The sequence below is a fragment of the Eptesicus fuscus genome, chromosome 6, assembly GCF_027574615.1.
Source record: "Eptesicus fuscus isolate TK198812 chromosome 6, DD_ASM_mEF_20220401, whole genome shotgun sequence".
NCBI classification, from domain to species: domain Eukaryota; kingdom Metazoa; phylum Chordata; class Mammalia; order Chiroptera; family Vespertilionidae; genus Eptesicus; species Eptesicus fuscus.
The window spans coordinates 78,935,740-78,961,306 of record NC_072478.1 but is presented as its reverse complement, the minus strand read 5'-3'; the positions used below and the strand labels follow the sequence as shown (position 1 = coordinate 78,961,306).

Sequence of the window (25,567 nt, the reverse complement as noted above, 5' to 3'; positions counted from 1 at the left end):
GTTATGAGGAGTGAATGGCATATCTGCAGGCCCATGGAGGAAGCCAGTGCCAAGCACGTAGCTGGCCTTCAAGAAGGAATAGCTATTAAGGTTATAAATGCCGCCGAAACCGGTTTGGCTCAGTGGATAGAGCGTCGGTCTGCGGACTGAAAGGTCCCAGGTTCGATTCCGGTCAAGGGCATGTACATTGGTTGCGGGCACACCCCCCGGTGGGGGGTGTGCAGGAGGCAGCTGGTCGATGTTTCTAGCTCTCTATCCCTCTCTCTTTCTCTCTGTGGAAAATCAATAAAATATATTAAAAAAAAAAAAGATTATAAATGCCTCTCATTAACCCAAAGGTGGCAAGCCAGTCCTCTGCACACATAATCTCCAACCCTGTTCCTCTGTCCTCTGTTCTTTCCCAGCCTTTACTGACGGTGGGCAATCCCAGAGTTGACTTGTTCCCCGGGGTAAAGCACCCAGCTGTTCCTCCATAATGTCTGTCTGCACCTTCCTGACGGCACATAAATGAAGCCCAGAGGTGCCAGACAAAGAGGTACCTTTCCAGGGAGCCCCTGGGAGACTCAGTTCTGCCTTCCTGGCCTCTTGCATCTTCCCAACCTCCATGTCTCTCCCCCTGTAGGCCTTCTCCTCACTCCTTTCTTCCTCTATAAAAGCTCCACGAAGCTCCCTTTCCTACCCTGTTTTCCTACCAGCTGAACTTGGGAAATTTCCTCGGGTAAATTCTAGGCTAGTTTCAACAGGCCCATGCACACAGAAAGTAGGAGGTAATGCGAACTCCCAAATTTTCCCCATTGCATCATGGGAAGGTAAGACAGAGTCTTGCCCCAAGATAGTGGAGGGCATTCAAAAACAACTTGGGAGCTATGATTGGTGCTTGGGGCTTTACAAGGGCCTTGAAAGTTGTTAACAAGTCCTGGGCCCTGACAGTCGAAGGGATGTCCCTCAATCAGTGAAGGGCAACAGCTTTTCCTTCTTTTCCCCGAGTCCCAGAGAAGGCAGAGCCCTGGGTTCTTTGCCTTGGTACTCTCTGGCTGGCCCTCACAGGACCTGGGGGCTGGGGCAGCAGAGCCTCTGCAGGGAGCCTCTAACATCCCTTCACAGGGATAGGGCGGGGTGGTGGAATCTTCCAAGCCAGACTTACCTTGACACCCAAAGGAGAGGAGATTAGGGGTGGGAGGAAGGAGGGACTCAGAGAAGGAGGTTCAGGGGTCTGGTGGTCCCTGAAGAGGATGGAGTAGCTTTGGAAGGGCAGCCGTGGGCTTTTGAAATGCTCATAGCACCGCGTGTCTGGGCAGGGCCCTCAAGCTTCTTTATTCCCCCTGTCCACATCAAGGCTTTCTCTGTATTCTGCCCCGAGGGCAGCTCCAGCTGAGTCCGTGTGTGCACTTCCAAAGATCTGACGCCCAGGCCCCAATTTGCCTTTGCCCTAATTCTCTGTCCAGTTTCTTGCTCTGACCAGGTCTGGCCTACTTTCCAAAGTCTTCCTCCTACAGGTACGTGACTTCGTCGATGCTGAGCCTAGGCCCATCTGGCACAAGGCAGGAGCCAGAGACAGGAGGGTCCTGCTGGGCGTCTCCATGAATGTCCTGGGAGCCCAGCACTCGCCAGTGGATGAGGTAGATGCCACCCTCTGGCTTTGGGGCTGGTGGCTCTGTGGGGAGAGTGGCACGGCCCTGGTGTAGACTTGGCCCAAAGTGGACTGCCACCACGATACAGACTGCCAGCAGGACAAAGAGAGCGATGATCACGGTGAGCAGAGGCAGCCCGTCCTCTCGAGGTGGTTCCCGGGCCCCACTCAGCACCTCCGGAAGCTGCCTCTGCGTCTCCTGCCCCGCTGAGCCGTTCACAGCTGAAGAAAGCCAGGGATAACCGTCAGCCTAGGCGGGGAGTGCAGAGAGAGAAGGTGACGTGGACATGTACACACAGGAAAAGACCAAAATAGCGAGAGACAGGCAACCAAAGGGAACTGAAAGAGAGAGAGAGAGAGAGAGAGAGAGAGAGAGAGAGAGCCTCAAGGGGAGAGAGAGAGGAATAGACACAAAGAAAGAGATAAAGACATGGAGAGAGAGACAGAGACAGAGATAAATACACATAGTAACTGAGAGAATAAACGAAGAAGAGGACAGACAGGGGAACATGGGAAGAAAGAAAGATACAAGAAAAAAAGAAAAAGAGTTAAAAAAGAAAGCAGTGAAGATAGATACAGAGAGACAGAGACAAAGTTGTTCAGAAAGGGACAAACAGGGACTTCATTACAGTCTGGCATATAGAGTTTGGTCCTGCAAGTCCCCTCTCACTGCCCTCTCTTCCCAGATCTCCTAATTCCTTATAGGGCCTGTGTCCTGGGTCAGGAACCTTAGCACACTACGGGCTGCTGACCCACATCCTGGGCAATGGGCAGTGATCAACTGCTTCTTAAAGTGCAGGGAAAAGGGAGTCATTGTGTTCAGCATCTTAGGTGCCCACTATGCACAAAGAAGGCAGAGGCGGGGTGGGGGTAAGGGAAGGAGGAAGAGGAGACAGGAACCCCAGAAACTTGGCAAGGGGGATACCTCATCCATAATTACGCCTCCCTCCCCCCACCCCCGATCTCAGGATCAGGTTCCAGGGCCTGGAAGGGAGGGGGTGCCCAGTGTGGATTCCTAGACAGATTGAGATGCCATGCCAGCCTCTACCTCTTTCAGGGACCCAGAGTTCTTCCACCTACAGCTGGAGGTCATGACCCCTACCTCTCTCTGTCTCCCCGCTGCTAAGTGTGGGGTTATAGGGAGGGGGGGTGGTTGCCAGAAAGATAGCAAACCTCCAAACTCTAAACCCCAGAGCTGGTAAGGTCATCACAGGCTCAAAAACCTTTTTCTCGCTCACCTCATTGTCCCCAGCTGGAGCATCAGAAGCAGACCCTTGGGGGTGGAGCCCTCCCTTAACTCGGAGCCCGCAGCCTGGCTTTTCCTATGGGTAGGCATTTGGAGCCCAGGGAAAACACACTTCCTTTAGTCTCTCGGTCACACTGTCCACCCCAACACGTGTCCCTTTAAGAACGTGGAAAGTCTAATACCCCACCCCTCCCTGTGAGAGTCTGAGGTTCTCTGGGGCCCAGGCCACAGAGCTCCCAGGCAGGGGGTGGGGAAGCAGCTCCGGATGTGCAGGGGAAAAAGGAAGCACAGGCTGGTGAAAAGCAAGGGGCCCCTGCTGGGAGTCACGCCAGCCTGGCAGGACAGGGTGAGGGGAGAGTATACCTGGTGCATTGTCCCCCGGTGGGCGGTGGGCGCAAGACTCCCTCAAGACTGGTGACCAGCTGGGCAAAGGAGAGCCTGCCACCCCAGCTGGGCCCCTACCCGGACCTGCCACGTCCTATGGGGCTCACGGGGCACACACCCTCTGCACACACACCGTCAACGCTCTCTTCTGCGCTTTCACTTCCTTGAACATAGGGACAAACCCTGACGCCAGCTCTTAACTCTGATAGTACCTTGATCTTACTCCTTGGACCTCTTTTCATGGCCCCTGACAGCTTCAGGAGCCTGGGTCTACCTGCCCATCCTCCACCCGATCCCAGACACTTAGCCATTGTCCCTACCCAGCCACCTGCCACCCAAAAGTACATACTGATTTCCCCACCCCAACCGATTATCCTTTGATTGATTTTTTTTTAACTCAGTATCTCAAAAGTACTGGAAATCGTAGACTATAATATACTAAATCTCTCTGGCCCAACTACCAGCTCTGTCCATCTCAATAGTTTGTCACATTTACTTCAAATATTTTAAAGAACTAAAATGCTACAAATAAAATAGAAGCCCCACTCCCTGATCTCTCCCTTCTTTCTCACCCCAGGGGTAACTATCTTGTTGAATTTGATGTTTATCATTCCCTTGCAAGGCATTCTTTTCTCTTTGGGGTTTTTCTTCTTTAGTTTTTACAAATATGAATTCTGAATGCTCTCTTCTGCGTCAACGCTCAGGGGAGCCCTCGAGGGATATCCGACTGATGGCTTAGGCCCGCTCCCCAGGGAGCCATCAGTCGGATATCCCTAGCACTGCCACGGAGGTGGGAGAAGCTCCCGCCATGGCCGCTGCGCTGTGCTTGTTAGGATGCAACTTCATTTGAGAATGTGTGTGCTTTACTGTGTCTACGTTACAAAAAGTGCTCACCGGTCTCTCCTCTGTCTGGAGACAGTTTATAACGAATAATCTTTTTGTCCCAACTAACTCCACTAGCGGCTTGTAAGGTGCATCCTTCACCTGTGGAAAGGTACTTCTGAGCCACGACAAGTTCACTGTCTCACTCCCTCTGTCTCTTCTTGGATTTTTGCTGTCATGGAGCCTCTTAAATGGGTTCAAGGGGCTAAAATAATTAAGAATCTGCTCTTGCTTTACAGAGAAGAGAAGTCCTGGCTTTCAAGGTGTGAGTCCTGAGAACAAATATGAAAAGACTCTGGGGTCCTCCCCACCATCACCCCTCCAGGCTGGAGTTCCCTGGCTCAGTTCTGTACACTGGGGTCACACCTCTTTTCCAGCTCCCCAGGGGAGGTAGAAGTGGCCCTGTCAACCTAAGGAAGGCAAAGAACAGCCCTTCTTCCCTCACTCTGTCCCCACTGAAAGCAACCAGGGTTAGGATTCTGCCAAGGAAACTGAAGGAGAAGGGCTTGTGGGAACATTCTGAGCAGGCCAACGGGAGGTTGCCATGATAGGAGCCACTGAGAGCTGGCTGACTTCCAGGGCTCATCTTAAGCTCTGGGTCACCGGAGTAAGCCAGGAGCAAAGGCTGCCCATTTTAGCCACATCCTACTTCCAGCCTTCTTATTACAAGCTATATATCTGTAAGCGGTGTGGGACTTGTGAGATAATAAAATTGTTTACGGAGAAGGTTACACAAGTCTCTGAGTATACTAAAAGCCACTAAAAAGTGTACACCTTTAATGGAAAAAGTACACAGTATGTGTCTTAGTCTGTTCAAGCTGCTATACCAAAACACCATGAACTGGGTGGCCTATAAATAACATAAAATTTTTCTCTTGCCGAAACCGGTTTGGCTCAGTGGATAGAGCGTCGGTCTGCAGACTGAAAGGTCCCAGGTTCGATTCCGGTCAAGGGCATGTGCATTGGTTGCGGGCACATCCCCAGTAGGGGGTGTGCAGGAGGCAGCTGATCGATGTTTCTCTCTCATCGATGTTTCTAGCTTTCTATCCCTCTCCCTTCCTCTCTGTAAAAAATCAATAAAATATATATTTAAAAAAAATTTTTTTCTCACAGTTCTGGAGGCTGGGAAGTCCAAGATCAAGATGCCAACAGATTTGGAATCTGATGAGAGCTTATTTCTTGGTTCACAGATAGTGCCTTCTTGCTGTGTCCTCATAGCACACAGAACAGCAAGGTAGGTCTTTGGGGCCTTTTTAAAAAAATCCTCACCAGAGGATGTTTTTATTGCTTTTGAGAGAGGAAGGGCGGGGGCAGAAGGAGAGGGAGAGGGAGAGAGAGAGAGAGAGAGAGAGAGAGAGAGAGAGAGAGAGAGAGAGAGAGAAGAAACATCAATGTGAGAGAGAAATTTCAATCAGTTGCCTCCTGTATGTGCCCGGGCTGGGGATTGAACCCAAAACCTAGGTATGTACCCTGGCAGAGAATTGAACCTGCAACCTTTTGGTGTATGGGATAATGCTCCAACCAACTCAGCCACCTGGCCAGGGTCCCATTTGTACTTCTTAATCCCTTCACCTTTTTCACTCAGACTCCCCACCACCCCCTCCCATCTGGCAACCATCAGTTTGTTCTTTGTGTCTATGATAGATCGCAGTTACAGAGGGCTCCTTGGAGAGATAGCTGATTACAGGGCTGGGGCTGGTAAAGCATGAGATGAACCTGGAACATCTCCTTGTGCCAAAATGTAAAGAAGGTTCAGGGAATGATGGAGATATGGTAAAAGGATACAGAAGCCAGCCTGAAGGGGTTCCCAATGACTAAAATGGGGATAACTTGAGCATCAAAATAATAAATGATTATAATATGTAATATTCACATAGTTTCAAAGTACCTCTCTACAAAATACTTATTAATTACAAAGGGGAAAAGGGTAACTTTGAAGTGGGTAAAACTGACTATAGTGGCTGAATGGTGGTCTCCAAAAAGATATGTCAATATCTTAATCCTGAGAACCTGTGACTGCTACCTTACTTGGAAAAAGAGTCTTTGCAGATGCAAATAAGTTAATAATCTTGGAATGAGGAGGTCACTCTGAATTATCTAGATGGCCACTAGATTTAATGACAAGTGTCCTTGGAAGAGACACACAGAGGAGATAATGTGAAGACCGAAACAGAGATTGAAGTGATGCAGCTACAAACCAAGGAATGCCAAGGAATGCCCAACAGCCAACAGAAGCTGGAAGAGGCAAGGAATGGATTTTCCCCTAGAGTCTTCAGGAGTGTAGTTCTGTCAATGCCTTAATTTTGACTCCTGCCTCCAGAATTGTGAAAGAGTACATTTCTGTTGTTTTAAGTCACCAGTTTATGGTAACTTGTATGCAGCTACAGGAAACTAAGACACTAGCAGACACCACCTTAAGCAAGTAATTGAGTGGACATCCTCAGTAATGGAACAAATTAAAACCATGCAGCAGTTGATAGAATGCAAAGAGAGGAACACGGCATTGCTTCTGTGACATTCCCATCAAAGATGCATGACCATCCATACTAATAAAAGCCTACGTGGCCCTCGCGCCCTCGTGTCATCACAAGGTGGCCACCCCCATGTTATCACAAGATGGCCAGCAGGGGAGGGCAGTTGTGGGCAATCATGTCAGCAGGGGAGGGCAATTAGGGGCGATCAGGCTGGCAGGGGAGCAGTTAGGTGTCAATAAGGCTGGCAGGGGAGAGGTTAGGGGGTGATCAGGTTGGCAGGCAGAAGCGGTTAGGGGCAATCAGGCAGGCAGGCAGGCAAGTGGTTAGGAGCCAGCAAACCCGGATTGTGAGAGGGATGTCCCATAGGATCGGGCCTAAACCGGCAATCGGACATCCCCCAAGGGGTCCCAGATTGGAGAGGGTGCAGGCTGAGCTGAGGGACACCCCCCCCCCCAGTGCATGAATTTCATGCACCAGGCCTCTAGTCTAATCATAAGGAAATGTCTGACAAACCAAATGAGGGAGACTCTACAAAATTACTGGATTGTAACCTTTAAAAATTTCAATGTCATAAAAGTCAAGAAAAGACTGAATAAATGTTCCAGACTGAAGGAGACAGAAGAGATATGCAATGAGTAATTCCAGGCTGGACCCTTTTGTTATAAAGGACATTCCTGGGCCCTGGCTGGTGTGGCTCAGTCGGTTGGAGCATTGCCCTGTAAACAAAAAGATCTTGAGTTTGATTCCTGGTTGGAGTGCATATGGGTGGCAACCAATCCCAATCGACGTTTCTCTCTCATATCTATCTTTCTCTTTCTCTCTCACCCTCTTCCTTTCTTTCTCTCTAAAATCAATAAAAACATATCCTCAGGTGAGGATTAAAAACTAATAAAAATAAAGTCCATTCTTGAGACAATTGTCAAAATTGAATGGAATCTGAGGACTAGGTGGTATTAATATATTAATATTAATTTCCTAATTTTGATGGCTGTATTGTGAATCTATAAGAGATTGTCCTTGTTTGTAGGAAATACACACTACAAACACTTCAGGGGTGATGAGTCATTCTGTTGGCAATTTACTCTCAAGTGATTTAAGGGAAAAAGTTCTGTGTAATGTACTTTCTGTACATTGGTGATTGCTTCAACATAAAATATTTATTAAAAAATAAAAAATAAGGGACAAAAGGACAGATTCATAAAACGATTATGTCCTGACTGGTGTTACTGAGTGGTTAGAGCATCGTCCCATGCACCGAAGGGTCTCGGGTCCTAGTCTCAGTCAACGGCTTGTACCTAGATTGCAGTTTCGATCCCCAGCCTGATCAGGATGCATGTGGTAGGCAACCATTAGATGGTGTCTCTCTCACATTGATATTTCTCTCTCTCTTTCTCCCCTCTCTTCCCCTCCCTCCCTTCCACTCTCTCTTAAAAAAAAAAGAAAGAAAGAAAGAAAGAAAAAAACATCCTCAGGTGAGGGTTAACCAAAGTAAAAGTAAATAAGTAAATAAATAAAATAATATATATGCTTATTATCACAAGCTGGAAGGAAATCCACAACAATGATAATTATATTAAAGATACACTGAGTGGCCCGATTATTATGACCACCTGACATTTGTAGGCAAATTAGCCTTACACTGCATCGTATGAGATATGGAAGCCGAAGGCCTGTTCAAACACCTTTGCTGTCTGCAGTTACCAAGATAAAACGTCTCCAATTCGCACAGGAACACAAGGATTGGACAGTGGAGCATTGGAAAAAAGTCATGTGGTCCGATGTGTCACGTTTCCAGTTGCATCATGCAGATGGCAGAGTGAGAATTTCACGGAAACAGCATGAAAGCATGCATCCCACATGCATGAGTACAACCCTTCAAGCTGGTAGGGGCAGTGTTATGGTTTGGGGCGTGTTTTCCTGACATGATTTGGGTCCTTTAATTCGTGTGGAACAATGTCTGAATAGCACAACATACCTAAGTATCGTTGCTGATCAAGTTCATCCTATCATGTTGATGGCATACTGCAATGGAGATGGCTTCTTCCAACAAGACAATGCGCCATGCCACGGTGCTCGTATTGTGCAGGAGTGGTTTCAAGAACATGAGGGAGACTTTACCTTGCTTAGGTGGCCCCCACAATCACCAGATCTCAATCCAATTGAGCATTTGTGGGGTGAAGTTTAAAGAGCCATCAGGCAGCTGGTTCCACAACCATCAAATCTCACAGAACTGGACAGTGCTATTCATCAGGCATGGTGTCAGATTCCTCGCATCACTTTTCAACATCTCGTGGAGTCAATGCCAAGAAAAATTGCTGCAGTATTGAAGGCAAAAGGTGGCCCAACGAAGTACTGATGGGGTGGTCATAATCATCTGGCCACTCAGTGTAGAATTATACTAGAGGCCCGGTGCATGAAATTCGTGCACTAGGGTGGAGGGGTCCCTCAGCCCAGACTGCACCCTCTCGCAGTCTGGGAGCCCTCAGGGGATATCTGACTGATGGCTTAGGCCTGCTCCCTAAGCCATCAGTCAGACATCCTTAGCGCTGCCACAGAGGCGGGAGAGGCTCCCACCACCGCTGCTGCACTAGCCAGCCATGAGCCCGGCTTCTGGCTAAGTGGTGCTCCCCCTGTGGGAGCACACTGACCACCAGGGGACAGCTCCTGCATTGAGCATCTGCCCCCTGGTGGTCAGTGTGTGACATAGCGACCGGTCATTCTGCTGTTCAGTTGATTTGCATATTAGCCTTCTATTATATAGGATAATGTCTTATTATGGGCAAGGCCTCTAATTCAATTTTTTTTTTTTTAGGTAGTTAAAGGGAGAGGCAGAATTTTCACTTGAGCCTGAAGCTAAAATTGCCCTTAGCTCAAAAATCTGCATACCACTGAGACACATCTTGGTGAGGCTCATTCTCACTGTTCTATTATGTGTATAAGTATTGGGAACCATCTTATCTCTTTAGTGAAAGGAACCTTTTGTTATGTTACAATGACTAACTTTATCTCATGAGCTGTGTTTTGGCTTCAAGCCTGTATCCAGTATTCATGCAGCAACTTTAGCTCTTCTGGTTCAATATTTATCTGTCATATCTTTTATTTTATTTTCTCTAAATCTTTCTAGATTTTTATGTATTAGATAGGAATAGCCCATAGACACAGACAATAGTCTGGCAAAGGCCTGGAAGGGGTGGGTGCAGGGTGGAGGAGATCAATGGGGGGGGAAAAATAAAACAAAAGGACATCTGTAATACTTTCAACAATAAAGATACATTTTAAATAAAGGAAAATATCTTAGTTGAAAAGAGTTTTATGTGAAATAATATAAGTAATTGCTCTACATTGTACTTTATATTCCCAACTCCTCTCAAAGAGATATTAATTGACCCTATGTTCACTGACTGCAGGACTGACTTCTGCCACACCGACCCAGCACTGACTGCCACGGGGGCTGTGATCAGACCCTGCTTTTCTCTCTGGGCCTCTGTCTGGGCCTGATTACAGCCCCCTCGGCAGTCAGTGCTCATTTGCTGAGGTGCCCGCAGCTCGGCAGTCAGTGCAGGGTCACCAGGACTGATTTCCACCATGCCGACCCAGCACTGACAGCCACAGGGGTTGAGATCAGACCCTGCTTTTCTCTCCAGGCCTCTGTCTGGGCCGGATCGCAGCGCCCTCAGCAGTCAGTGCTGGTTTGCTGAGGTGCTCGCAGCGCAGCAGTCACTGACTGCAGGACTGACTTCCAGTGTTCGGTCAAGTCTTCGGTCGTTTTGGACGTTATGGACCCTGGCTCTTTATATATATAGATTAAATGTGTAACATTTCTCTGCTCTAAATCTTTATAGAGTTTAGTTTAATAAATATGTGCTGAGACATATATGCCTACTATATGTCAGGCATTGTGCTAGGTCCAAGGGATACTAGGAAAAGTGACAATGTGTCCACAGAAGAGAGGACTGTGGGATGTGTGCTGGCTGGATGCTAAGGACAAGGATGCTGCTGGAGCACAGGGAAGGCCTGACGCCAAAATGAGGGGAGGGGCCTGAGGGAGGGATGCTTGGAATGTGGTTCTCTTGTTTTTCTTTTAAGAATAACAATAATGAAAGATATTGGGAGTCCCATCTGCATTGGTAGCTCTGAGGAGGGAGAAGAATGTGGAGCATTCAGAGTCTATAGAGCATGGGCGGCTGGTGGGCTGAGTTTTAGAGCTCAATCATGGTCTGAAACAGTATGGGGAGGAACTGGAGTTACATTCCAGGAAAACCACTGGGTGGTGTGTGGAGGGACCTGATGGACCCCTTGGAGGAGAAGAGAGGGGGCTGGGGCCAGGGAGGGGCAGGTTGCCGTCACTGGTCACTGAGTACAGGCCCTGGAGGGGAACACAGTGGCTCTAGCCCAGGCCACGTAGAGTCCTGGAGCCCAGGGCGCAATCCAGTCGTTGATGTTTCAGCCTCACATCCTTGTCTGGGCTGTCAGGCTGAGCAGGGCCCTGGAGTTAGTCCCAATCTGTTTCCTTCTATTCTTTGACAGGAAGCTCCTGGAGAGCCAGCCCCCAGCCCCTCCCCCTCCCAGCACTCCCTCTCTCTTCTCCACTATGGACAGAGCCTCCACGGAGCAGCTGCCTGCCCACCACAGACCCAGCTGACATGGGGACTGCTGGAACAACGCAGCTGTGCCGGGTGATCCTGAGCTTCCTCCTGCTCCAAGGTAAGAGGCACTGCCACTCTGTCCGCAGTTCCCCTCCAGGGGCTGGCAGTCCTGAGCGCCTGCCCCTCCTTCAGGACACACACCACACACGCAGCTCTCCATCCAGGGCTGTGCCCAGGGGAAATTCCAGAGCCTTTCATGAAAGAGATCAGTTGGATTGGGAGGTAGTCATTACCAGGCACGGGTAAAATAGCACATGGTTAAACCTTTTTGTGGGAAAATTTCCAGGGTGAACCGGGGCTCCCATAAAGGCTGGCCTCCTAAAATGTGGGATGTGACTGGCCGTCTTGGTGTAAGCCTGAGGTCTGAAAGCTCCTTCTGGGAGGTTCTAGCACAAAACTGTCTGCACCTTGGGCTTTACAGCAATCTTTTTTTTTTTTTCTTCCGTATGGGGAGTAACAACCTGGGAATTCCAAATACTGACTCTAAGCTCACACACAGCATGAGGGATTCACGTTAGGTACAAAGAACTGTTTGCCAAAGAGGATGCACTCAGCACCCTCAGCCAGGGGTCTAGGTGAGATGGTCTTCAGAGGAGATAACTTGAAAACTCCTCTTAGACAGGGCTTTGCTAGCCGATGAGTGGGGAAACAGCTCATAAGGGGTCCTCTAATTAGGGAGCAGTTGCTGGGAACCATGAGAAATCCAGGAGATTCTGACTCACAGGGCAGCAACTTCCCTTTGGTCATTCCTTCCCCACCCCCACCTCACCGTCCATGCGTCCGCTGTGGAAGATTCACGAACCTGGGCTCAAAGCAGCCGAAGAGAACCCACGCAAGAGTGCTTGGATGGGAGAGGGAGGATGCCTTTGTCGGTGGTGGGTGGAAGGCCTGAGGACCAGAAGAACTGCCGCGTGGAGAGGCCAGGCATTTCTTTACAAGTCCCCGGGTTGGAAGTAAAACTCTGATTGCTCCACCCGCAACCTCCTTCCCAGAGGGCAGAGTCACGCATTTGATCTGGGGCTGGGGGACGAGGCTGCTGCCCAAACTGCAGAAATGGCAGAGAAGATTAAAAGGTGTGGCTCATGGGGTGGCATTTTCATAGGCCTAGGCTTCTCTCAGCTTCCCTACCCATTGCCCTGGCCTGGACGAGTGCCAGGGCTAGGAATGCCCTGTGTAAACTCTACGTAAGCCACGCTCTCCGCTTGAGTTTCCTAACCTCTTATCGAATATCTCAGAGCACTTACTGTCTCCTTCCTTTTTGGTGGGCTGAGGAATCCTTTTGGGGATATGCAAAGGGACTGGACTCTCGATACACAAATCAGGGCAGACTTGAGACTTGGAGGATTTGAGAGAAGGGGGCAAAATTAGAAATGTCTAGCATTTATTGAGCATGGACTCTCTGCCTGGCAGGCACTATGTTAAGTACTTTATATGCACCTTCTTATCTTCACAACCACTTAGGAAGTACTAAAATCACTTGCAATTTAACGAAGAGAAAACTAAAGCCCAGGCCAGTAAGTGACAGAGTCAGGACTTAAACTCAAGCCTGTCAAACTCCAAAATCTATGATTTCACCTGCTAAGGTATGCTGCTGAGAAAAACAGGATGGTGGTGGTGGAGGCCAAGGAGAGAGAGGCAGGTAGTGATTAGGGAGAGGAGACCGGAAACTAAGAAATCCCAGTGGCCAGTGGCCTTTGGTTGTCTGCGTGTCCAGTGGTCAGAGGCACCCTGGCCTGTAAAAACAGATGCTCCTTTAGTCCCTCCTCTATGCACAGAGGAATCTCCTGATGACAAAAGTTCCAGTAGGGGAAGGGCGGGGGGGGGGGGGGGGGGCAGGTGACAAAGAGCAGGCTACAGAGAATTGGAGCTTGTGACTTTGGAACTCATTCCAAGACATTAGTTTTGTTTTAGATAAATGTGGGAAGGCAGGCACTGTGCCCTCCCACTAAAAACTAAAGTTATAACCATAGAGCTTAGATGGTATCTAAGGTACGTTCTGATGGGTGTTTTCAGAACATGCCTTGGATTAAAAGGGTCATTCCCCAGCTGGGAAAAGTTCTCTCTAGCCTGGGGCACCTACAAGTTTTAACTCCCCTCTTGACCCCCAACCCAATCAGGGGATGAAGTGTCAGAGATGGTGACCTGGAAAAACAGCCTCGGCACGGCCTAGGGTTTGGGAGCGGGTGGGCTTGGAAACAATTAATTCCACACTATCCAAGTGATAGCCCCACGGAGGAAGGCAGTGGCTAAGGGAAATAAACAGGCTGCCGCTGGTTGGGCGGGCCCTGACCCCAGCTGCTTCTGTTCACCCAGGCCCCAGCGTGGTACTTCCCTGGTTATGGGGGCTGAGGGAGCAGAGGGCCAGGCCAGCGGTTGCAGTCCCAGCCGGAGTGGAGGGACGGGAACCCAGCTGGGCGGCTCCACTTCCCCACGTTTTCCTTTCACATTGTTCACAGGTTTCAAGAATGATTTCATTGTGGAAAATGAGCAAACACAACCTGACCTTTGAGGTCCCACAGACACAGGGGACACATATATGGCACACACGCACACACACACACACACACACACACATCTGCCTAGAGGTTGGCAGGCATACACATGTAGTTACAAAACAATCTAGAGAGAGCTCTTTACTGGGGCATCCTAGTAACCTCCTCCCTGGGTTTGGCCAACAACAACCATTATTGAGAAGCCTCTACCTGGGAGAGTTAAGTTGACCACTCATTCTAGAGCTTCCCTGCCTCCTGGCCCCTACCTCTGGCTGGAAGAGGGCACAGAGATAGCCCAGATACCAACCCCAACCCCTAACTCCATCTTACTCATCACATCTTTCCATCCCCTTCCCTTGGGCAGGACTAGTATGACACTATTTGCAGGGTAGAATGGATGGCACCGTGGTAGTATGATGTCAGCATTAGCTTGGAGACCTGGAGTCTTTGTCTAGACTTGGCAGGTGTCTGGCCCTCTGTCCTTGGACGTATCACTATTTTAAAATAACCTCCCCTGACGTTGTATCAGGTTGCTATAAAACCCATGTGGGATTGAAGAGACAGGAAAGGACTCTGGGAACTGAATCATGAGGTGGTGGTGATGCTGCTATTCAGTCATGATCTCAGAGGAAGCCAGCCCCGTAAGCTGGAGCCACATCCTGTAGCCCTCTGTCAGCATGGGAGGCTTGAAAGCCAAAAGGCCTTGGTTTTTCTGGGTGCTCTGTGCTGGGTGGGAGACTCACAAAGCTAGTCTATGCCTTTTGCTTTCTCTTGCAGGCCACAACTCCCAGCCCACAACAATGCATCCCTCTAGCCGTCAGGGTAAGAGCAAACACACAGGGACTCCTCTAGCATTTAGGTCTGGGAGCTTAGTAAGGCTGAGGAGAGCTCCAGGCACTGTTTTACACAGATCTTAGGTGATTAGGGGTGGGGCCAGAGCTCTCAGGACATCCCAAGCTGAGCTCATCTAGGGACTTTTTTCAGCTTGGCCCAGTCTAACCTGTTCTGAAAGAGAGAGATGAATGGTTGCAGGTGAGGGATGGGGTAAGAAGAAAGACTAGAAAACACCAGCTATAGGGAAGAGGAGAGGGACTCAGAGCAATAAAAGGCAATAGACCGTCAGCCTCAGATGATCTGTTTCAGGAGCCATCAGTCTAAGTCTGACTATACAGCCAACTTCTCCCAACACAGGTGAGTGAGTGTGGTTGCTGAGGGGCAAATCCCTGCCCCCTGCCCAGCCCCTTGCCCATCCCTTCAGACTTGCTTGCAGCCCAAGAGTTCTCATATGGATCAGAAGTATGTGTCATCAAACCTGCCCCACCTCCAACTCCCCATATGTCTCAGTCCTTGCAGGGGACAGTCTTTCCTCAGAGCCCAACAGCCCAAGCCCTCTGTCCAGTACCAGTACCAGTACCCCAGGTACTCTGCCACTGAGACCACAAATTCCATCAAGGGAGGGTCCAATGAGAAAGCAGACACAGTTTCGGCTCTAAAGGAGAATACAGTGGAGAAACAGACAAGTAAACAAGATCTTACATTGACAATTACAGACAGGGTAGAAGGATTGTGTGGGCATAAGATGAAGGTGCTATTGGAATCCAGACAAATGTCAGCCACTTCCGACTTGGGGGCCAGGGAAGACATCCCAGAGTGCTCCTAACGCTAAGGCCAGAGAAGAAGTTGACCAAATGAAGACTGTGGGGTGAAGGGGGGTAGGGTGTATTCCAGGCAGAGGAAACTGTACAGGTGAAGACCCAGAGGTGAAAAGGAGGATGGCTCCTTCTGGAAGTGAAAGCAGTAATGAAAATAACAATTTTGGACTAAAGAGCCTTCCCTGTGTACATGCTGGTTGAAGCCATAGCAGGCCCACAAATGCTTCCTAATCCACAGCTGCTCCAGAGAACGCCTCACAGGTCCCCACAGTACCCAGTAAACCTGTGATGCCAAGGTCAAGCACCATGGATGGTCACTCCCCATCCCAGCCACAAGAGCACACACCAGGATTTGGTAAGTATCAAGCTGGGTTCCTTCTCCTCTTGAGGGGGCCCAGGTCCTGCCCCACAGTGAGGGGGTCTCAGGATCCACATCAGTGGCACCCTGGTCTGGAGAGAAGGAGAGAGGTTTGGTGGGGAGTAGAGACAAGGACTTGGACCTGGTCACAACGAAGGTAGAAAAAGTTGATTCAGGATTGATAAAGGCATAGAGAAGGAAAGGAAGGGTTAGGAGAACCCAAAATAATGGAAAGGAAGGCAGAAAAGGTTGGGAAAGAGTTACATGCTTCTCAAGGCAGGTTGGTCTTCACCCAGCAGCCATGGGAGAAGAGCTGGGTGGGGTGGTTACCCTCCACCTTGGCCTGCTGTCCATGGCACAGGCACAGGGGTCCCAAGCAGCAGCAGGAGCAGTAGCAGCGGGGGCAGCAGAAGCAGAGGTATGTCCTGTCTGCGCTGACAACAAAGAACACCCTGACCCTTTCTCTCATCCTACCCCTTGGCTCTGGGTTTTTTTATACTCCCAGACATTTTTAGGAGGGGGGTGAGGACAAAGAAATGGAACAGCAATCAGGCCTGTAGTACAACGAGTCTCAGCGGGGTTGAGATGGAGGACCATACCACTTTCTAAGAGGGCCAGAAACATATGCCCTTTAACTGGCAGGCTGGCTTGTTAGATCAGTGCCTGGAGACAAACATCCGGTGCCCTTCTTTCCTCCCTCTTCAACTCTTGGCGAAACACAGATGGCTCAGCCTTGCCTAGTCTGTCTCCCTATGTCCGCAGCATAAATCCCTTTCCTCTGGGCTCCAAGGGGATGGTGGGAAGAGCATAATGAGGGAAGCATCCTGGACTTTCTGGAGTCCTTTGGAACTAGTAACACAAACAACCAGCAATCTAGTCATGTGATCCAACAGCACCCAGTTCTGACCTTCATCCTCATGGGACCTGGTCAGGGGGGCAGGGAGGAAGTCTTTTCTGTAGGGCTTGAGCTCTCTCTGCAGACCTCTACCTGGAGGAAATGTGTGTGTGTATGAGGGCGGTGGGGGGGGGGGGGGACCCTAGTTTTCTCTGGTAGGCTGAATAAGTCCTTTCACTGAAGCACCCATCACCATTCCGTTTCAGACACCTCTCAAAATGTTACTTCCAAATTGGCCACCACGAGCCCGAGGACAAGAGAAGACCCCACCATTCTGCCCAGCCCTATGTCAGAGCAAGTGCTCACTGTGGCTGCATTTGGTGAGAGGAAGGAGAAGGTGGGATGTGGCAGGGGACCCCACCTTTGAACTGACTTGGACACTGGTCAGGAAACACAAGTTCAAATCTCACCCATTTGTGCTAGAGGATCTGGCTGACAAAGAAGGCTTTGGTGGGAAAGAGCCTCCACGGACTCTAGTCAGCTCTTCTGGGTTCTGCTAGGTTTCATGTTCTTATGGGAAGATGGGAGAAGGGCTGTGGAACCCACTCTGGCCAGGGCAGCAAGCTGAGAGTTCATTAATTCGCAGAGAAGGGGAATTCAAAATTCACTTTGCTCTGGACCCTGTCTACATAGCACTTAGCTAGGAAGAGAATTTGAACTCATGTTATCTCCTCTTGTCCCCTCCTCTCCCTCCTCTTCACCCCACCCTTTCCCTGTTCAGGTGTTATCAGCTTCATTGTCATCCTGGTGGTTGTGGTGATCATCCTGGTCAGTGTGGTCAGTCTAAGGTTTAAGTGTCAGAAGAACAAGGAATCTGAAGGTACACGCCTGAACCTTGGGGGCCCTCCTTTGCCCCTCTTTGCTGAGGGACCCAGAGCTAGATTCTGGGACTGACACCCAGCCTAGAGTTGAAGGAAGGAATGGGAACATCAGCACCATTAAATGAAATGGGAGGGTCCACTTGGGTGAACTTTGAGGGGCAGGTTGGGCTTCTGAGTAACAATATGTGACCCCCAATCTGTGCCTTTGGATTTTTACAGATCCCCAGAAACCTGGGAGTTCAGGGATATCTGAAAGGTAAGACTGTCAGAGGTGTAAGTAGGTATTATCTATCTGACCTCTCAGTCTTCCCTCCAAGAGGGAACCAAAGCTTCCTGCTTTCTACACACACACACACACACACACACACACACACACACACACACACACACGAAATCCTGACAGCCTCCACTGAGACCAGAGCTAGGGGCAAACAAGACAAGAGCAGACTTGAAAGGAAGCAATCAGGTGACAGGAGATGGACTGGAACTCTTCAGCCCCAGGGCTAAGCACCTTTTACACCTTCATGAAAAGTGTAGAAATTTAGCACTAGCCTGTTTGGCTCACTGGATAGAGCATTGGCCTGGGGACTAAAGGGTCCCAGGTTCGATTCCGGTCAAGGGCATGTACCTTGGTTGCAGGCACATCCCCAGTAGGGGGTGTGCAGGAGGCAGCGGATCTATGCTTCTCTGTCATCGATGTTTCTGACTCTGTATCCCTTTCCCTTCCTCTCTGCAAAAAAATCAATAAAAAATATATATATATAAAAGAAAAGTGTAGAAATTCAGATTCTAATATATCCCTTAAATAAGAAGATACTTATTTAAGGAACCGTTTATTGAATACCTTGTGTGTGCCAAGCCCTTTGGTAGAAGATATTTGTTAATATTATTTCAAATTCTTAGAGCAATTCTTCAAGGCAGATATTACTGCATTTTATACATTTAAAAATTGAGACTTAAGAGAGGTCGTAACTAGGTCAAGATCACACAAGCAGTAGGTAGTAAAACAAAGGTTTAAATACAAGTATTTTGGGCTTCAAAACACTCTCATTTCATTATGATTTACCACCAAAACAAAGGTCTAAGTTTTAACAACCCCTGTACAGTTTCTTAACGCCCGCCCCCCCAATTGCTCTCCCACTCCTCCTATACATAACCCATGTTTCCTTCCTACTCTTAGCTGCTCCACAGCCAATGGAGAGAAAGACAGAATCACCCTCATCTCCATGAAGAATATAAACATGAATAACAGCAAAGGATGCCGCTCAGCAGAGAAGGTACATTTTCCCTGGTTCCCGCCTCCCTTCTCCCTCCTCCTCCTTCCTCAAGGCTCTTGTACTTTAACCAGAAAGGAGATACTTTCAAAAACCCAAGCTCTTCTCTTCTCTTGCCTATTATATTACTACTTCCAAGAAGTTCACCCTTCCTTCATTAAGTATTTATTTTGCAGGTTCTTTAAAAGTAACCGTGGGTCCCTATGAGTACGAGGATGATGAAGCTGCCCTGTTCCTGAAAGAAGGAAGGTGATGCCCTAACCGGTTTGGCTCAGTGGATAGAGCCTCGGCCTGCAGACTGAAAGGTCCCAGGTTCGATTCCGGTCAAGGGCATGTACCTTGGTTGTGGGTACATCGGGGATGTGCAGGAGGCAGCTGATCGATGTTTCTCTCTCATTGATGTTTCTAACTCTCTATCCCTCTCCCTTCCTCTCTGTACAAAATTAATAAAATATATTTTAAAAAAAGAAGGAAGGTGATATTATCAGTAGAGGCAATAAGCCACCTATAAATTATTTCATTGTTTCACATCTACTCCCAGCTCTAAAGGATACTAATATTCCTCCAGATCTGGGAGCAAGCTAACAATATGAGAGACTCTTTCCCAGGTGGACCGCCACTCCAGAAACACAGACAGCTCCTCCCATCTTCTCAAAGTCATCAGAAGAAGTTTGTAGAGCAAAAGCAAGAAAAATGACAAAGCGAATCGGTCCTTTCTACTTGGCATTAAAATTATTTTCTGGCCTGCAGTCTCATTTCTTTAAAGGTCTATGCCCCCATGCACATTCTTAACAGAACATTCTAGCAGCTCTGGGGTCTCCTTTTCTAGGTAAAGCGTGTATGCCAGTTTCGTTCTCTGAGAGATTCGGGAGGTGGAGAGAACTTTCGTCAGGTCTGCCTCAGTCCATTTAGTTTATTAAGTAGGATGAAGTGACTGACTAGCCTAACTGCTCTAAAAGAGGGAAGAGAAAAGGAGCTATAAACAGTGGCCAATCATTACCAGTAAAGAAATACTAAATCTGGAAGTGAGAACATGGGAGGCACAATGCATTCTAACTAGGAAATTCCAGTGGTGAGAGCTAAATACTATAAGGGCAAATGACCTCTGCATGTCCCAGGGTAGACATGCCTCACTGTGGTTCCAGCTGTGGGAATAACACTGGGAAGGTGTGAAGCAAAGATAGGTCTATGACTTTAAATATGTTTTTATTGATTTGAGAGAGAGAGAGGGAGAAACATTAATGTGTGTGTGTGTGAGAGAGAGAGTGAGAGAGAGAGAGAGAGAGAGAGAGAGAGAGAGAGAGAGAGAGAGAGACAGTGATGGATTGCCTCCTGTACGCACCCCAACTGGGGATTGAACCTGCAACCTGAGCATGTGCCCTGACAAGGAATCGAACCAGTGACCTTTCGGTGCATGGAACGATGCTCAACCAACTGAGCTATAGCAGCGAGGGTAGGTCTATGACTTTATAAAGCAAAAAGCAAATACCCACCCACTTTTCCCCATATAGCTTTATCTGTGTGTCCTAAAAATAAAATATGATAAGGTAAAGTCATTTAAAGAGAAGGAGGAAAAGAAAGCAGTTATCTGTTTTCTTGGTAATCTGTGTTTGAAAATAAATTTTGGGGAGAGTCCATGGAAGAGCCATCTGTGTATGTTTACATGCAGTGTTTAACTTTATAAGCAGGGCGAACACAGATTACCCATGCTGAAGCCACAATATGCTATTTTCTTCTGGATTTAGACTCTGAAAGGTGATATGAGAAAGCCTAGAACAACAAGTTTTACTTTCTCTGTCTCATTGAAACAATTCAAGTGGACGAAAGAAACTTAGTAGATTCTAAAACCCTCTCGGGCAGGGCCTGTAGCCTGCTCATGTCTGTTAGCTCTTATGTGGTACATTGTGCCCAGCATATGAGAGGTCATGAACACTGGCTCTTGGGTGCAGGAAATCTAATCACAAGGCCACAGACCCACAGCTTGACTTTGACGAAATCACCCCCCATTTCTGAGCCTATTTTCTTTTCAAGTGAGGTGGCTGGACTACTTGCCTTTCCTGACTTCCCTGGTTCTTATATTCTAACGTCCTATACACTCTCAATGTAGGAAAAAATTAACCTTTTGAGTAGATATTGCTCCGGGTGGGAGCCAGAGACAAGCCTTAGGTGACTCTGGACCAGTCTTCCACATTCTCTGTGCTTAGATTTCCCTGTGTATTCATGTGTATAAAGTGAAGAATGATCCCTCCTGGACCTGTCTACCTTGTGGGCTACTTAGTAGGTAAAATGGAATGGTAAATGGAAGTAAAAGTACTAGTTGACAATTGTAGCAGAAAAGGTGGAGTACCGGTGCTGAGATCTCACACTTCAGGACCATGGCACTTGTTCCCTGACTACTGCAGTGTTGGTTGCTAAGGGCTCCTAGCTGGTTGATGACTGGTTGATGGGAGTGGCTGTGGGGATGAAGACCTGGACCTCTTGCCTCCATTTCTCCCTCTGCCCCAATCCTGCCTCCCTCACACCTCATAGGTGTTCCCAGAAGCACTCACCAATAAGCCGTCAGTATGCAAATCTCTGTGTCTCAGTCTACTTCCTGGCGTACCCAAGCTATGACAGCATTACTGCAGCATTTCTAAAAAATAATTCAGGTGGACCGCCACTCCAGAAACACAGACAGCTCCTCCCACCTTCTCAAAGTCATCGGAAGGAGAAGTTTGTAGAGCAAAAGCAAGAAAAATGACAAAGCGAATCGGTCCTTTCTACTTGGCATTAAAATTATTTTCTGGCCTGCAGTCTCATTTCTTTAAAGGTCTAGGCCCCCATGCACATTCTTAATAGAACATTCTAGCAGCTCTGGGGTCTCCTTTTCTAGGTAAAGCATGTATGCCAGTTCCGGCCAGCGTGGCTTAGTGGTTGAGTATCAACCTATGAACCAGGAGGTCACGGTTTAACTCAAGGTCAGAGCACATGCCCTGGTTGCAGGCTCGATCACCAATGTGGGGCGTGCAGGAGGCAGCCAATCAATGATTCTTTCTCATCATTGATGTTTCTATCTCTCTCTCTCCCTCTCCTTTCCTCTCTCTGAAATCAATAAAAATATATTTTAAAAAATAAAAAATAATCAGATATATTTTATTTGAGCCACACTGCTAAAAGCACATGACTTCTTAGCCAGTTCCAGTACAAAGATCCATCATTGGGATAGAACTCTCCAGGTGACATAACAATGTCTACAAGTACTGGATTCTGTTTCAGTTGTTATTCTGACTGCCATGGGCTGCTTATCATACTACAGCGATTATGTCAAGGACATGGGCTTCACTCAGTTGATGTCTCCATTATAAGATCACAATGTCCCCTGACCCTGGACAATGTTCTGCAAACACGAGCTGTTAGTCATAAGCTATTTATATGTCGGGGATAAAGGGTGAACTGGTATTAATGAGATTGAAAGGCTTTTTACCTGGAAACTGACACTACAGTACTATTAATCATGCTGATATTCCGGTTGCTAAATAACTATCCTTTTGGAAGGGATTGAGGATGAATTCACTTCATGCTGAATTCTGCTCGCTAGCAAATTATATGAGAGGGGTTTCTGCTGGAGGATCCTACTATTTATGCAAAACCAAGACCCCACCTCTGACAGGAAATCCAAGCGCAGCCTTCTGCAGCTCCTGAAGCTTCCCTGAGACTGTATCTCTTCCTTAATGTCTAGACAACAGGATGGTGGCCATTTATAAGACCACTTCCTCCCTATTCTAACGCAGGACTACATGGCCCCAAAGCAGGAACAGGTGATGGCGGGGAGGGTGGTTGCTGTAAAGTGTCCTTCTTTCACTTCTTCCCACATCCTATGGGAGGGCAACCAGCAAACTAGCTCAGGTGCACAGTCCCAGGCAGACAGAGGGATCATTTACTCAGGATCTTTCTTCCAGGCCTAGATGGGGCAGCATCTCAATCATATAGGACACACGGCAAACCTCACTATCGCCATCAAAAATTCACTACAGTTCAACAAGCATTTCTAAAAGTAAGTAGAGAAAACAGATAGAAATCTGAGGCTGGCTCTGGGTAAAATAATTTAGTGTACACAAAAAAAAAATCACAGCAGACCCCCGCCCCTCCCCCCTTGGCCTAGTTCCTATGCACAATTTCCCAAAGCCAAGCTAGTACTACTTAATTCTATTTGAATCTGCTGGAAAACATTGTGTCTCTGCTCAGTGTATCCCACTGGATTTGTGAATGTCCTTTCTCACTCCTTTGAACTTCTTTCTATACCTACCTTCTTATCTTTGTGAACTGCCTTAGAGATCCCAATTTCCCTTCTCTTATATCCTTCCCAGTTGCTCTCTCATTCTTCCTGTTGTTACTCTCTCCTGGCAACACCATCATGAACCCTTTGAACCCACAGCTTCCTCTTACCAAACACAGAGATTGAATTTGACAGTGGGAATTATTTTGTTGAGTGGTTGGTGTGCTTAAACAAAACCTGGCATAGAAGTGTTCTAAATGTTGGGGTTTGGAATTCCAAGTTAGTACTGGTGATAGAGTCAGAAAAATTCATCCAGAAGTGTTAGCTGAAGTATAAATGAGCTGAAGGGTACATTTGCATGGCAATATCTGAGAAGGTTGCAAGAATGAACCTTTTTTCTTTTCTTTCTTTTAAAAAAACTGATCTAGAGTAAATGAGTCATCTAGAAAAAAAAGGGAGAACTGAGGTTTCAGAGAATGATAGGAAAGGCTGTAGAGATAACAACCATTTCCAAGAGGCTCCAGTTTCCCAAATCTTGCCCGGCATTTTGTTTTTGTTTGTTAATTCTCACCAGATGATATTTTTCCCCATTGATTTTTAGAGAGAATGGAAGGGAAAGAGGGAGGGAGAGAGGGAGGAGGACAGAGAGGGGGAGAGAGAGAGGGAGAGAGAGAGAGAGAGGTGAGAAAGACACTTCAATTGGTTGCCTCCTCCCCTCCCCCACACGCTCTGACTGGGGCCAGGGATCCAACCTGCAACCCAGGTACATGCCCTTGACTGGGAATCAAACCCAAGACCCTTCAGTGTGCAGGCAGATGCTCTAATCACTAAGAACACCAGCCAAGGCTTGTCCAGCGTTCTTGAACCTGGACTCTACTCCTAAGTAGCCCCATAATTCATAGCATGGCTTTTCAATCCAATCACCCCCTACAGTGCTCTAGCACTCCCACTCTCAACCAGGTATCTCTAACTTCATGCTACTATGTCAACTCTGAGTACCTCTAGACCTTAGCCCTGTGCCCCTGGACTGTAAGGCACACCCCATCTTTCCCTGTCCATCTTCTAGAGCAATCTGTCTAGTTCCCCAAAACTACATCATGGATGTCCCTGATCAGGTCTCTCGTCTTCAGAGCACAGATGGCTTCTTCAGAACCCAGCCTTCTGTGAGTGTGCTGATGCTTATGTATCCCAGGGCCATGGCTAGAGGGAAGGGATGGAACTATATAGTACTGAAGGCTTGTTCCTTTCAGTTTGTGTCTGGGCTGTGATCTCCCCAACCCACCCCAACTGTCTAAATAGATACTGCTTGATACCATAATTGACATAACTGATTTGGTTTTCCTGGATAAGATCTCAATGAATTCCAGGTAATATTTTGTTTGGGGAAGATAATTTTTCACTTTTGCACACCTGATCTCTGGCCATCCCAACTCACCTGCAGGCATAAGTCAGTAAGGACACTATACCATCTACCTATGAAGAACTGGTTTTATTCTTTGCTAAAAGACTCCATGCAGGGGGGTGGGGGCATGCGTGGGGAGGGGTGTGGGATGGGAATGGGGGGAATGAAGACAAATATGTGATACCTTAATCAATAAAGAAATTTAAACAAAAAAATAAATAAAAATAAAATTAAAAAAAAGAAATTTAAACAAACAAACAAACAAAAAAAAGACTCCATGCAAACCTGAGGGAAAGCAGGACTATTTCTTCGTTTTCTTTTTTGCTAATCTTCTAGGGCCTGGTCTTTCAGATAAAAGGGAATGAGCCAAGGAAACTACGGGTGAAAGAGAGAAGAAAAGCCTCAGAGGGTCCAGGAGTAGGAGGGGATGAAGGATAAAGAACAGCAAAGCCAACTCCAATAAGTACTTGCTCTTTTTTTTCTTTCTCTACTTCTGACCTCTGGTGGTTCCTCTAATGACCTTGTGCCTGAAGAGCTGGGGGAGGAGGGGCATACCCAGACTGCTCTCTAACCACATAAATCTACCTCATTTTTCTACTTTTTGTGGCTCTTAAGTTCCCAGGGTTGGGTTCAGCATCCACAAAACCTGTCTCTGAATCTCCAACAGGCATTGGTGTATATTTGTTTCTTTAAATTTTTATTTATTGATCTCAGAGAGAAAGAGAGAGGGAGGGAGGGAGGGAGGGAGGGAGGGAAGGAGGGAGAGAAAGAGAAACTTGATATTCCCATTTATGCATCCATTATTTTGATTCTTTTATGTGCCCTGACCTGGGATGGAACCTGCAACCTTGGCATATCCCGATGATGCTCTAACCCCGTGGTCGGCAAACTGCGGCTCGAGCCACATGCGGCTCTTTGGCCCCTTGAGTGTGGCTCTTACATACCACGGCCTGGGCGAGTCTATTTTGAAGAAGTGGCGTTAGAAGAAGTTTAAAAAATTTGGCTCTCAAAAGAAATTTCAATCGTTGTACTGTTGATATTTGGCTCTGTTGACTAATGAGTTTGCCCACCACTGCTCTAACCAACTGAGCTACCCGACCAGGGGGCATTAGTGTATATTTTAAAATGACATCCTGAGGAGAAAAATAGTCATACT

General features: G+C 47.8%; 2 protein-coding genes across 8 annotated transcripts in view; one reads left to right on the top strand and one right to left on the bottom strand.

Moving 5' to 3' along the window:
* Window positions 1-1,289: 1,289 nt before the first annotated feature.
* Window positions 1,290-25,567, bottom strand: part of SMIM33 (small integral membrane protein 33) — a 57,030-nt gene continuing 32,752 nt past the window's right edge. For 3 of the 4 annotated variants that reach the window (XM_054717925.1, XM_054717926.1, XM_054717927.1), the window contains one exon: window positions 1,290-1,880. In XM_054717925.1, the coding sequence (XP_054573900.1) occupies window positions 1,491-1,880 (390 nt within the window). In that variant the 3' untranslated portion in view covers window positions 1,290-1,490. Of the gene's footprint in view, window positions 1,881-24,725; window positions 24,787-25,567 lie in introns of those variants that run through there. The other variant, XR_008556388.1, reaches the window with a different exon arrangement.
* On the top strand, window positions 11,202-19,499 carry ECSCR (endothelial cell surface expressed chemotaxis and apoptosis regulator). 4 transcript variants are annotated; one of them, XM_054717919.1, is made up of 9 exons: window positions 11,202-11,320; window positions 14,532-14,576; window positions 14,898-14,945; window positions 15,645-15,761; window positions 16,866-16,979; window positions 17,381-17,479; window positions 17,700-17,736; window positions 18,661-18,757; window positions 19,363-19,499. In XM_054717919.1, the coding sequence occupies exons 1-9, from the start codon at window positions 11,260-11,262 to the stop codon at window positions 19,429-19,431; spliced, it is 687 nt and encodes a 228-aa protein (XP_054573894.1). In that variant the 5' UTR covers window positions 11,202-11,259; the 3' UTR covers window positions 19,432-19,499. The 4 variants fall into 4 exon arrangements, with proteins under 4 accessions (XP_054573894.1, XP_054573896.1, XP_054573895.1 ...); XM_054717921.1 differs by lacking the exon at window positions 19,363-19,499 and adding an exon at window positions 18,931-19,356; XM_054717920.1 differs by lacking the exon at window positions 14,898-14,945.